General features: G+C 48.4%; 4 protein-coding genes and 1 non-coding gene across 5 annotated transcripts; 1 reads left to right on the top strand and 4 right to left on the bottom strand.

Moving 5' to 3' along the window:
* Positions 1-363: 363 nt before the first annotated feature.
* Positions 364-3,442, bottom strand: ONS95_001999 (uncharacterized protein; the record flags this gene model as incomplete). Its single annotated transcript, XM_058495227.1, has 7 exons — positions 364-2,020; positions 2,067-2,315; positions 2,759-2,820; positions 2,866-2,959; positions 3,006-3,034; positions 3,080-3,251; positions 3,297-3,442. The coding sequence occupies 7 exons, from the start codon at positions 3,440-3,442 to the stop codon at positions 364-366; spliced, it is 2,409 nt and encodes an 802-aa protein (XP_058355538.1).
* Positions 3,443-4,706: 1,264 nt separating this feature from the next.
* On the bottom strand, positions 4,707-5,507 carry YAE1 (Essential protein Yae1, N terminal; the record flags this gene model as incomplete). The annotated part of the gene is made up of 1 exon (XM_058495226.1): positions 4,707-5,507. The coding sequence occupies exon 1, from the start codon at positions 5,475-5,477 to the stop codon at positions 4,707-4,709; it is 771 nt and encodes a 256-aa protein (XP_058355537.1). The 5' UTR covers positions 5,478-5,507.
* A 240-nt stretch (positions 5,508-5,747) lies between these two features.
* Positions 5,748-5,854, top strand: ONS95_001997. The gene has a single exon. It is a non-coding gene; the product is annotated as a tRNA-Gly (tRNA).
* A 707-nt stretch (positions 5,855-6,561) lies between these two features.
* On the bottom strand, positions 6,562-7,662 carry ONS95_001996 (uncharacterized protein; the record flags this gene model as incomplete). Its single annotated transcript, XM_058495225.1, has 4 exons — positions 6,562-6,915; positions 6,970-7,032; positions 7,108-7,189; positions 7,238-7,662. 4 exons carry the CDS (start codon positions 7,660-7,662, stop codon positions 6,562-6,564), a joined length of 924 nt encoding a protein of 307 aa, XP_058355536.1.
* A 1,221-nt stretch (positions 7,663-8,883) lies between these two features.
* On the bottom strand, positions 8,884-11,659 carry ONS95_001995 (uncharacterized protein). Its single transcript, XM_058495224.1, has 2 exons — positions 11,396-11,659; positions 8,884-11,347 (listed from the first exon to the last, which is right to left on the bottom strand). Exon 2 carries the CDS (start codon positions 11,325-11,327, stop codon positions 9,078-9,080), a length of 2,250 nt encoding a protein of 749 aa, XP_058355535.1. The 5' UTR covers positions 11,328-11,347; positions 11,396-11,659; the 3' UTR covers positions 8,884-9,077.
* Between the last annotated feature and the right edge of the window lie 1,920 nt (positions 11,660-13,579).

Here is a 13,579-nt window from a genome sequence, read left to right as displayed (position 1 = left end):
ACGTCCGCTGAAGGAGTCTCTCAGGAAGAAAGCAAGCAAGCAAGCAAGCAAAGGATTGGAAAGGGAAGTGACCAGGTTCAAGCTGCCGTGTTCAACTCAACGGAGAGTCTCCCTGACCTACCGCAGAGCAACTCGAGAGAATTATTCTACTTATCGAGAGGACAAACTGAAGAATGTCCACTTCAAAGAGCTCAATCGGTACATCCTAAGCTCGAAACGAGACAGAACAAGTGGTGCACGCTTCATAGAACACTGAGCGCCATGTGAGTATCATGAGTCAATTGATAGACTACTTCTCCTTCCCCGCTATCATCAATCTCAAAGACTGGAGCCTGGCCTCCCATCCTTACCAGCCAACGATCCCTAAACAACTTGGACGAACTGGCCAACACCTGGCACTCCGTCTACCAAAACATAAACCACATATGGTCCAGGTGGAGCCACGTTGTGGTTTGGTGGGCCATTGACGTACAGTGTCTGAGCTGGTCCTCCTCGTGCAGACTTGGTGATATCAAGATTCAGCATACGATGGCCCATGTGGACGGAATGAGTGACGAATCCTCCGTGATAAAGAACGACCTTCACATTGTCCGAAGCATGTGGTGGAATGAAGGTAATAATCATCTGGCTTCCATCAGCACGCACTGTCTTGTTCTCGATGACAATATTAGTAGGTCTCTGATTCGCCTTGTCGCCCTGCAAATATGGGGGAACATAGTTCTCAACACGCCACTCTGTGACATAGGGATTGGCGGTATTTGGTTGAAGTTGCGGCATCTCAACTGGATTCGATCCAGCGACCATGAGGGTGCCGTCGAGAAGTAGAAGGGCTACGGAATGGTACAATCGAGGAATGTTAGAACGAGCCAGGGTGCTGAAGCGCTGACCAAGTGGCTTCGCTGGATCGTACAAGAGAGCCTCCAAAGCAGGTGTATCTGCAAGGCCAAATCCTTGAGCTCCACGACTTCCTCCATTGAGCCAAACAACCGTCCCATCCGGAAGGAGAGTTCCCTCGACCATGCCGCGTCCTTCAGGCATTGAATCCATCTCCCATTTGGCGTTGGCATTCAGAGGCTGAATTCGACCACAGCTAGGATCCGTTGGGCTGGTGATGTCTTGGTAAGCTCCTCCACCACAAATGACAATATCGGGAGCCCAGTTGTTCTTGCTCGACAGCGGAAGGAGTACACTGCCACCCGTGTTGGGATAGGTGCGGTAATCGCCAGGAAGGTCTGGCAGCTCCTTGACTACTGTGTTGGATCCGACACTGAAAATCTGGGAAGCCTTCGAAACGAATACAAACAACGTACCGTCGTTGAGGAGATGAATGAATGGATACATGTAGTATGGCTGATTCTTCTTCAAGATTTCCATTGGGATGTTCGCTCCTCGAGTGACAGCGCCGGGACTGAGAATCTCGTAGGTCGGGTTATTGTTACTAAGAACGGTAGGATCCAGGCCGTTCAAGCTTCCGGAGGCGACAAAGATTGTTCCATCTGGCATGGTTTGTGCAGTTGCATACCAGCGCGCACTTGCAAGCTTATTACCAGGCTCGCTCCAGCTCTTTCCATTCAGACCTGCGTCTGTGGATGATCTTCCCAGGTAGCGAATCGCATTGAAGCCGTCGCCGATATTGGGATCCAGCCAGGTCAATGGCCCGTTGCCTCCAACCGAAATGACACGGCCGTCAGCAAGAAAAGTCCCTCCTGAGCAGAAAGCGTTCGTAGCATATCCGAGTGGCACTGCTGTGTTTGTGTTTGGATCGTACTCGGAAGACATGGCATAGTACCCATTCGCGGTTCGCAATTCCGTGTAATTCTCCAACTTGTCGAGAAAGAAGACACGACCATTAGGCATGAGACCAGCATGCATAGCAGGGACACCAGATCTGCCAACAACACGGAACGTTCCTCCGTTGGGAGCTGCTGGAGCAGGACTGGGACCTGGCGCAGCAACAGCAGGAGCATTCAAGCAGTTATCAGACTGGCATCCGGCTCCGCAATGGGCGCTTGTCTTCCCGCTATGACTGGTCAGACCTGCCTATCAGAAGGGACTGATGTACCTACCAGAATCCATACATGGAACAGCAGTTTCCGTTTGGCCAGTTGCCGCAGACAGTGTCGCCATTTGAAGTTCCACAAGTTCCATCGGTTGTGACACGAGCAGTTGCTGTTGCTCCAGGTGCCATGGAAGTTTTGACTGGGCCAATCACTGGCTCGCCAGATGTGGTAGCTGGTGCTGTTGGATTTCCGTCTTTACAGCCGCTCTGGCAGCCATTTGCGACAAGGCAGTGTCCATCGGTAGTTCCGCAGAATCTAAAGAGCATAAAGTCAGCACTCTATCCGCATGTAGCATCAGTTGACATCCCCATATTGAGAGCAGCAACCACCATATGGCCCTTTCGAATCACATCTTGCGCCGCCAAATTTGGATCCGCACTGCCCATCGCTTCGGGGAGGTATTCCTGAGGGGGAAGATTTCTGCGTTGATGGATTTGATTTTGTTGTTGATGTTTTGTGGGAACTGGATGGGGCTTTTGATGCCGGCTTCGACGTTGGTGATCTATGGGACGTAGAGATACTTGACTGGGGTGGTGTACAGCCACTTTGGCATTTGTTTGAGGCAAGGCAGTGATCGGGGCTGGAGCCACAGAATCTTGGAGGGCAAGTAATTAGATAAATGGTAGGTATATATGGCAAGAACGAAACGGAAACATGAACAGCTAAAAAATGAAATGATAAAGTGTTTAGATACCCACCCGTACTGCGAGCAGCAACCTCCATAGGGACCCTTTGGATCGCAGGTTGCACCCCCGAATTTCTATCTTGTCAGCAAGGGTTTCTCCTATGGAAGGGCAAGACTCACAGCACCACATTGGCCATCAGCACGAGGAGCTACGCCAGAGCTTGTAGGAGGTGGGATTGAAGTACATCCAGAAATACACCCTGTACCACAGTGGCTGCCAGTGTCAGTATGTTTCGAGATCAGCTTTCTCCGAGACTTACTCTGCACTATTTCCGCACCAACCATATTGCTACTTCCGTCAGCGATGCTCTCCTCATCCGCGAATTCCACCTACCGAGCAGCATCCACCAGTATAGACCTTGCTGTTTGGATCACAGATCGTATTGCCGTGGGCAGGACCGCAGCTGCCATCGGTGGAGTATGGACCATCTCTGACCTGAACCTCATGAGCCTCAGGTCGGAACGTAGAATAGTGGATGGAATCTCGGCGTTCCGTAGGAACACATCTGGTCACGTCAGTAGCTGGATAGTACAATTACCAATGAACCTACTGTCCAGCTACGTTGCAATCCTGGCCTCGCAAACAACCATTGTATATGCGGGGATCGGTGAGATTGCAGCTCAATGGGACATGCGTGAAGACGATGTTGGAGGAGACGGAGGCCGCAAGGCCGAGAAGAAGAGTAGTTGCTCTCATGATTCCTGATCTGTATGAAGTCAATCGGTGCTCAAACTTGTATGTGTGTCTTGGAGCTCTCTTTTTGAGGCATAAATATGGGCGATGTTTGCGACGCTGCGTTGCTAGGTGGTACCATCACGAGTTCTTGGTCCTGGAAGGCTGCATGTTGCCGGCCATTGATTGAGAGCAACTTACATTGGGTAGCAGGTGTGTACAAGCGGATCCAAAGTCGGAACTTGATGCAAGGAGTGTAAGGAAAGAATGGAATGAGTGTGAAGTAGGTAGAGTAGAGAAACATGCAAGACCGAAGCCTTGCACGAAAAAATGTAAGAAAAGTGAGGAATACGAGTATGTAGAATGGAGGTTGACAATGAGGGGGAGAAAGGAAGTCGGTCGAGGGAGACGAGATTAATCAATGAGTGAAAGCGCAAACGGAAGGAGCGTCAATAGCAGCGAGACTTCAAGCAGTGACGACAGGAAGGCGCGACTGTTTCATCAATTATCTCCAGCTCTCCTATTTCCAGCATCGTATTTGAGTCTTCTAGGCCTAGATATGCCATCTAATTTCCATCGACGGCAGGAGGCGTGTTTAAGTGTTTTCGGGAACGGGCCATGCAGAACCGGACGTTTTTAGTTGATGCTTAAGCAAATTACCACGGGAACTACAGTGGTGATTGCGCACAGCTCTGTAGGAACACGAGGGAATTTTACAATTTCTCGAGAATGCACCATGAATACTCTCAATTTCAGGCATCGTTGGCCTTCCACGGGTTGTTTGAAATGTCCATGTGTTGAGTTGCTGTTTGTTGGGGTTGGCGATCTCGCGAAGCCGCAGGAAAGGGGTCACACAAGATCTAATTTTGACTTCGAGATCCGGAGCTTTTCTTACTCAAGCTCACACGGGAACTAGAATAGCGTTGTGCTTCTCCAGATTATCTCCACCTCCGTACTAAAGCTGGGTATGGCCGCAGACTTTGTTTTGGAGGCTGTGGTCTGGACAAGCTTCCGCAAGCTTTTGGCTTGCTGATCAGCCGCGGGAGGAACAGCCCCAGAAAGGATTGATTTCCTAAGGGCTGTTAATCTCGGAAATGACAGTTTGGCTGTTGCGGACAAACCAGATCTCGCTGCTGGTGCAGAACAGCATATATGCCACATGCCGATCGTCCAGCTTGTCCTTCTCCTCCTCTTCATCCTCAGTCTAAACCTCTCCGTCGCGCTCCGAGCGTCGTCCTGACGAAGGATCCGGGACTCAGAATATATCAAACAATCCATTCCAATGTCCTCACCAACTCAAATCCTTCTTTGATATTCCCAGCACCTTCGCCATACCCGCAGCAACAGGTTCACTCTCAACCTCTCCCCTCCTAACTTCTTTTCCTTGTGCTCCCTTCACAGCGACCACCTCCTCCTCGTCGCCTTCACCATCGACATCCCCATCAAAAATCCCCAAATCCAACCCCCACCTCTTAACCTCCTCTTCAACAACCCCCTCCCACTTCCTAACCAACGGATGCGCCGCCGCAACATCTGGGAAAACCACCTCTCCCTCCCCATCTCCTTCCTTCCCCACCTCAAACTTCCAAATCCCATCCTCTCCCCAATACTCCCTCCCAAAAACACTCGTCGTACTCAACTCCTCTTTCGCACCTTTCACTAATCCCTCCATCCTCGTCCTCTCCCCCTCCATGCCCAATCCCTCCCCTCTCAACCCCGCCAATATCCCCTCCAACAACCCCGAAATCTTCCCAATCTTTAACCCCAGCACAGCGCCTAACCCATACCCCTCATCGAAACCCGCCTGTACACTCTCCCCTTTCCCTTTCGTGACGCCATCTCTATATCCTTCTGTTTCATGTTTTTCGCGCAGGCGTGGAATATCCGAGGGTTCGAGGTTTCCTGTGGAGGGGTGCTGGGAAGGGAGGAGGGAGGGTGAGGATGGCGCAGAGCCAAAGACATCGTCGAAGTCGTCGTTTGCGTATGAGGGGAGTGGATCGTCTGCCATTACAATTACCGGCGTGGCTATTGAATTGGAGAGAGATTTATCGTGTATCATACTCGTAGATCGCTGTATTGTTGAAAGAACGCCTGTTACTTCTGTAGAGGAAAAAATACTGCCCCTCATTTTCTGCCCCGCGCTTTGCCAAGACTCAGCCTTGTCTTCAGCAGTCTCCTGACAGGCTCGTGACTGAGAGTATCGGGAGGATGCATTCTGTTATATTTTTCAAAGAGCAAACGGGTCTATGGCAGTAATTAAGACGTTAATCTACTAATCAAATGCCTTTGTAGCTTACCTGGGCAAGCTGTGGCTGCACCTGGAGAAATCGCCTCGCTGGAGTAGTGGTTAACTCGTCTGCTTCCCAAATAGGCCTTGTTTTATACAAGACTTTATTCTGTAAGCAGAAAACAAGGGCTCGAACCCCTTGCGAAGCATCTAAGAGGTCTCTAGGACTGTCATTGTCTCTTTTTTTGAGCTCTGTTTATTAATCTGTTGAACGGTAATGATTTTTGGAAGGTTTGTTTGCTTCGACTTGGAGAGAGAAGCTAAGCGAGGTGTCGTGTTTGTCACCTCCTCCCTTACTCTTGCTTTCGCTGTGCAATATCTGAGCGATGAACCATGACCAATGATGTGATCTATGACTTTACTAGCATTGCATAGACAAAATTGTGAATTTCCTCCACATCTAGTTCCTTGTCCTGTCTCAGAAGTCATGCCTGTACCTGTGTATTTGCATGGCACAGCAATCGGACGTTAACGGCCTACTTGGGAGGTTGGGGCTTGGACCCTAAGCATTGTGCTCTCAATAATAGGAAGAAATGTGATTGAGGGAACGAGATCAGATTAAAGAGCCATAGCGACATCGTAGGGCGGAGTTGACCAAGAACTGGAGCATGACTCAAAAGAAATACGTGAGAAGGAAGTTTACGCACACGGGCACAAACATTCAAGGCTTGGACGTATCCAAATGAAACTGTGTTCAAGAGAATAGCTTTCCATTCTGATTCATATTCCTGACGTAAAGACCTTAATTGAGAGTGGTGTTGGCCAAGGAAACATAAAACCCTTTACACTTCGCATCCAACCTTGCTCAAAGCCCGAAACCCTCCCGATCACCTCCCAGACTTCAATAGCATTCTAATCAAGTAGCATCTTCCTCCCTCATAATTGCCTCATCATAAATATCCTCCCACTGCAAATCGACCTCAACCTCTGCAGCATACAGCTTCTCAAGATCATCATGGAGGCAACGATGCATCCGTTCTTGAAAGACCACCGGCAGTTCGGTTAATCCATTTGTCTCTGCCAAATAATCTCCAACCATGAACAGATTCTTCGTGGACACCTCATCCAACCTAGGAGGTAGTTCAATCACATGCTGCAGAGCTTTCCGGAGAAAGCGCATATTCTCGACTCGAGTAGCGAAGGCTCTGAAGTCGATGAGGAGGTTTTGGAGGTTATGTTCGGAGACGGTGGACTTGGAGATGTCCAGATCCTATTCAGAAGTCAACACAAAGTCTTGAGATTTTTGATTGAGACCGGGGCTGACCTGAGGTAACCTTACTGCTATTCGAGCTTGCAATAATTGATGGTAGCTAATTGACACTTCATACTTGAAGTACTGTCAGACACGTCTTTGGCGCCGAAGCATCGTCTCGCATGGAAAGACTCCAGATAATCTCTTCACCTCATCATCGTCAAGAATCTTGAAGTCGTCAAGCTTGTTAGGGCTTATATGCTCTGAATCGTAGATTTGTTTCGTAGACAGTCTGCAGTACTTAGCCCTGGGACACCACAAGAAGTGACGGCTGCCTTACAATTTCAGCATTGATGCAACTAGAGCATTGTTGCCTCGTCCCCATCTAGTCTGGTCTGTATGGTCCCAGCTGTTCGTCCTACTTCCAGATATTTGGTCCAGATCTATTGGGGCCGTGATTGAAAGCTCCAATTGATGTTCACAAATCAGAAATCCATTGACCTTATCAATAGCTTGCTCTGCGCTTGAAGCATCGGCAAACTTGACATAGGCTGTTTTACTCCCCGGTAGCTTGGCTCTCAAGGCAGCTTGTGAATGTGAAATCGAAGTAAACTCCAGAGAAGTGTCCAGAGCGTGGTTTGGGGCGAGATCGACTCGCATCAAGCCATGGCAGTGGGATAAGATGTCAAAAACGCGTTTGGGCAGGAGACTGGTCTCGCGACAGACGACAAAGGCGCCATATGCTTCTGGCTGGTAGTCCCCCATTTCGTGACTAATGTCTGGAGATTCTGGCTGGACTTGAACAGTCCTCAGTGAGATGCTGATTGTCAGAGTTGTGTCATTCGCCGTCAGCAAATTTCGCAGTGCGGCAGCGGATCATTGACAGGAAAGCGCTCTGCCGGTTCGGCGAATTTCGAAATATGAAGAGGGATCTATTCTATGTCACATCAGAATGGCAAAGCTTCTTGTGTCTGGTGAATTGGGTTCTGTTGCACCTTCGCGGTGGGTTTCTGTGAACTTCGTACCGTAATCTAGAGAGGCCCCGACCTCGGGAACGGATTGAAGTCACAAATTTTCATCCTTTCCAAATCAAATCAGTTTCTGTGTCTCGGGGGCGCTCGCCACCGAAAGTAGTGCAAGTATTCACCTTTCGCTCAAACTCTTCATTTTCACAACACGCTGCCGAAATTGGCTAAGCGCGTTCGCTTAAACACCTTATCAACCACCTCTATATCTTGAGCACCCACGCTCCGATTCCTTCCAAGTTCAAACCATCGTCGAGGCTATTCATCTTCAAAGAGCTACAGCAGCCTCACGCTCGTCTTCCTTTATCAACACACTCCTGAGCTCCCAACACAGACGTCGACCTTCATTTCGACCGGCACCTCAACCATTGTGCCTTGAGCTCCGCCGACCACGCTTCCATACCTCCAACTTTACATAGAACTTCGATGCACACATCTAATCGCGTCACTCCCCGAAGTATGCCTCCGTGGACGGCAACAAATCACCACACACTCTCTTCCCAACAAATTTGGTGAAGCTCAGTCGCTCACTTTACCCAAGGTCGAAGTCAGACCAGACCCGGGTTTGACTGAATGAAAAGATCCAAGGAGATCGACGTTTCGACGTCCTCCAATGGACAACTGTGTCTTGAATCTGCAACTTAGAGGTACAAAGTATATTTTTAGGTCACAAGCACTCCCACAACACTTTTACGCCCCCTACAAACGAACAGATCTAGTGAGTTCAGAGCTTTCATATGACTAGGTTTTAATGCAGCAGCTTGAGGCGTAGTCTTTCTAATCCTTGGCAATTCAAATCACTGCGATCTAAAGATCTGCAAAGTTTATGTGAAATGTTAATGTTTGCGAGCTTGTGGGGGCTGGAAGCTTACTGGAGGAAGTACTAATTGAAATTGTTGTCAAACTCATGGAGAATGTCGGACTTTCACAGTCGTGACTTTTCTTGTCTTACTGTGACCTTCCCAATGCAAAACAAAGACTCGGTTAAGCGTCGCAAGGAAACATCGGCAACGGAAGATCAAACTCGGCAATGAAATAATTCCTTATCAAATACTTAAGGTAGCAAGATTAACAATGTCATTATCATATCATAGCTCAAATTCATTTGCACCTGGTGCAGCGTGCTCTCCCACCCTCTCAGTTCGTCGCCTTGGTTCACCGAATAGTTACCGTATGCTCACCCCCTTTATTCTCCAACCACTCATCCACACAAACCCCAATAATCTTATACTGCCCCAACGGTCGGTTCCTACAAATCAACAGATTGCCCGACCCACCCGTCTGCACATACCCATAATCCCTCATCGAGTCCGTAATCCCATGCGTGAACTCCTCTCTGACCAAAGCCCTACCGCTCGGCCACCAAAGTTTCGGCACCACAGACTTATGGATCTTCGTGCTCCTGCAACTGCTGGAATACGCTCTATGCGAGTCGGTGTTTCCTCCATATGCGACCAGACTGAACGCTCTGCCGATATCGCCGACTTGGACAAGACCGAGTCCGTCGCGCAAGACTATCCTGTCTTCTTCCAAAGTCGCGGAAGTACCACCTAGTGAGCACCCCTCAACGGCGGTGATAGCTTCGAATATCAGTGAGAATGGAGCAATGATGATACAACCACAATTAACAATAACCTCGCACGAGATCTTCTCCGTACTCTCATTCTCCAGCCTCGACCCACAATCCGTGATGGCACCCATCCTGAAATTCATCGACCTATTATGGACCCTGAAATCATGGGGATGCGGATTCTCCCAGCCCGTTCCACTAACACATCTATCCTCCCATCCCGTCGGCTTGGCGTTGGGATCACTGATATCCCAATACGGTTGCAATTTACGGAGCAGCCTCCTCCTGTACTCAACGACGTCTCCACCTGGGTCCATGATACTTCCCAGCATCGTCGCGCATTGTACCAAGATCCTGCCTGTCTCGTCTGGAGCCACATCGCGAGGGTTGTCGTTCACGGGTATTGTCTCACTGCTGAACACACCGGTCTTGACTTTCTTCCCGGCGTTGCATCCTCGGAATATAAACTGAAATCCTCGGTCGCTGTTGTTGAGCGATATTCGCATATATTTCTTCGGCGTTCCCAGAATGCCTGTTACTGCAAAAGCCTTCGCCAAGCCCTTTGGCTTCAGTCGTCCTAGATTGACAACCGCAGCGAAACAATCTGTCGTCAAAGGATTGTTATGATTCGCAACAACTGGGATCCAGTCGCACTCTCCACGTTCCCCACTGCTGATCGCAAGTTTCGTCCATGCCAATCCCGTCTTGACAGACAGCTGCTTGAAAAATGCATACGAGATACTTTCAATGTTGTCACCGTTCAGATCCCTCTCCACCTCTTCTGCAGTAAACAACCCGCTAAACACCCCAAGAAGTCCTCTGAAGATATCTCGTCGCTGTTCGCACTCCCTTGGTGTGATTGAGATTGCCGAGAAAATATTGCAGACTCCTTTGTGGTTTTCATACCACCAGGATGGGCCGCCATTAATGATATCCGTCCTGGCCGAGCTGATCCCTCGAACCTGGGTCTGCAGACTATTCAGCACCAAGCAATCTTCGTCCAGGATCCGCAAGATCGCATTGACGGATGCGGTCCTCAGAACTCTTGATGTCGTAATCCAAGTATGCAACTTGTAAGCCTTGTCCTTTGAATCAGTCGCGAGATCCATCCAAGTGTTGAGTTCCCCGATACATGAGATCTGGTCCTTATTCACGCCGTACATGGTGATGTTCTTTCCCAGCAGCATTTCCTGGAATGTCCACACGCGAGTGAAATATGGGTTGTTGAACAGGGAGCGAACTCTGTTGATGCAGGTCGAGTAGCAGTTCAGTACGCCCATGTCAATGCCTGCTGATCTCACAGTCGAGTGGTCCATGGGGAATTTCCAAGTTGACGTCCCCCATTGAGACAGGATATTGGTAAGCTTCTCAGTCAAGAAAGCCTCAGAAGCCAACGACGCCCCTCCCATGTTCGCCAAAATATGATCAATGAACTTCAGATTGTCCACGATATCCTGTGGGTTCCACACCTCGTCCATATCCATCAGTATGTAGCATTTTCTGGCACTCTTATAGTATTGGTACATCTTCGGAATCTCTGATGACATTTCTCGCTCATCATCTTGTGCCAAGCAGATGCAGTCAACCCACAAATATTGAATATCGTCTTTGATCATCAAGCGTTTGATGTCTTCGAGTTTCTGTTGCGCCAGCTTCACGTTCCAGTTCACACCTGGTATCCCGCAGTTGTAGGGTTCTTGTTTCTCGCCCCATGTGTATGTGATGATGTCGAAGTGGTCAATTCTACCATTTGGATTGCGAGGTTGCTGACAGTCGATGACCTCGAAATTGTCGCCGGTACGGCTGAGGAGTCGGAGAGGGAGGGAAACAGCCATGGTGTGATACCCCAGATAGCCTTCTTTCTGTTAGTACATGCTCGCTATGAAGAGAAAGGTAAACTCACTGTTGAGGTGTTGTAACTGACAAGTTCACGGTTCAAGTCGTGAATGAAATCCAGAGCCACAAGATAAGTTCTTGTCAAATGTCATAGAGAGAAATAAAATATGTCCATGGGATCACCTCGAGCTGAAAAGTGCACGACGCGACGAGCTGAAAATAATTATCGCAGTGACCCACGCTAAGGCTTCTTGGTGATCCTCCTCACCGAGTTGGCGATCCTGATCATTGGCCAAATATGCCTGCCACAGCGCTACGGTATCGGGCTGGGCCGCCCCTTGTTAAGATGTTGATGAACAATAGGTCAGCCTCATATTTTCCTTGTCTGTGGCGTTGCTTGGCGGACCCTGTTTAGGAGTTTGTGGAGAAGCCATAAGCGCGTACAAAAGTCCCCCACCATATCGACAACAGCTCAGGATAGGAAAAAATTGGTTCGTTTCCGCGACTGAGAGCAACAACAGTCATGTTGTGCGGCACTTGGTCTGGCGCTGAGGAAGCAGGCGCTTGGTTGCGCCGTAGCTAGTAGCTAGGACAGGTCCCTTTCAACATAGCTTCGGAATACTTGGAATATATTAGAACAATGTGAAAAGCCTTGCTATTCCCAAGATGTGAATAAAGTCGAGGGAATGAATGCTGTTGATCATGAAAACCGATCACAACTGCAAGTCGAGAATTCGAGCTGGCTTTGACCTCCCATACCTTGATTCTTAGTTACAAAGGAATTGAATTACCGTCAAGCTACTGTACTTATTTCTGAAAAATTACTATTCTATGTGATTCGTGTCTAAAAATTCTCCTGTAGTTGGCTTTATCAAGTATATTAGGTAGATGGGGTGTTGAACAGATGGGAGGCAGGAGGGTGGGAATGCTGACAAATATCTCGGCTAATTGTTTACCAATAGGTAGGTTGGTAGTCGACGGAACGTCAGCCCAGGAAAACAGAGAAGAATGATCAAAAAAGTCTGTCAAGTCTGTGGGAATGAACATTCTACTCACCATAAACTTACATCACTACACCATACCCTCAAAGGTACTGGGAACTCGACGACCTCACCCACCGCCAAGTCCGCTACGATGTCCAAGCATATGTACCAGGAGGTTATCTTCCTGCAAGCCAAGTTGGACTTCGTGCTTCGGAATGCGCTGCTACTTGACCAAATGCATTTAGCATATCTGTCCGCAGCTGTGCGAAGAACGATACTCACGATTCACAAAAAATTCTGTTATCGGCGACGCTGCTTTTAGCTTACCATAGTCGGACAGGGAAATCAAAAAGAACGGATTCCTGTCAAGCTACAATAAGGAAGAGAGCACTTACTAAGCTCTTCAAGATTGGCAGCTGTACATTTTCCCTTGACCAATAGTACGAATGCTGACCCTATCAGTGGCCACCCGAGGTGTTGCTGCTGCGGACCCAGCCTACGTTTCTTAGCAACCCTTTTACTCGACGAGGGGTCTTTTCACCACGGAGGAGAAAAGTCTAAGAACACGAAGAGGCGCAGTAATAGTATCCTGAGCCTGGATATTAGCTGATAAGTAATCGATGGGCCTGAATGATACTCGTAGCGAATAGTAATGTTTCTGTGAACTGTTAGTCTAAGGTCATCCTGATTTGCATCTGCTACAATTGGTTGGAAACTTGACAGAAATGTTTCGTTTCCGCTTGTTTCAATATTTGTAACTCTCTGGACAGATTGACGGAGTCTGTCAAATGTCTAAATATAATAAAGTAAGTGAATACTATGACTCATGTTGTATAGAGGATGTTGGCCAAATGACAACTAAACCAGAAGCCAAGGGTGACAACCAAAAGACTGCTTAACATTAGTAGAACGAAGATGATGATCAAGTTCTTGCCACTCATGCAAGTAAAACATCAGTTCATGAAACTTTAGCCACATTACAACGCTGTAGCGTAAATATCTTCAGGTAGAAAACCCGAGAGAAAGAGTCTCAAATCACTTGTTCTAAGCGACTGAGGCGATGCAACTAAGCTGGCCGACACCTGACAACTAATTGGCATAAGCTTTCTTCCCCTCGATAGCCGTACAAACACAGACTTTCATGATGTGGGTGAAATAAGCTTGGATATAGAAGTGTTTAAGCACCGAGACTCGCAATGTTAGCGCTGAGAACTAGGTGACAGGGCTTTGTTTACTCGTTTGACAAACAGACAACTAGTAGTCCAATA

Source organism: Cadophora gregata, assembly GCF_030347475.1.
Source record: "Cadophora gregata isolate MNR1 chromosome Unknown scaffold_10, whole genome shotgun sequence".
Taxonomy (NCBI): Eukaryota; Fungi; Ascomycota; class Leotiomycetes; order Helotiales; family Ploettnerulaceae; genus Cadophora; species Cadophora gregata.
Note: the sequence above shows the minus strand (reverse complement) of the source record. Positions and strands in the feature narration are given on the sequence as shown.

Excerpts from the sequence above, each read along its gene's own strand:
- ONS95_001995 (XM_058495224.1), bottom strand. The coding sequence starts at position 11,327 with ATGGCTGTTTCCCTCCCTCTCCGACTCCTCAGCCGTACCGGCGACAAT.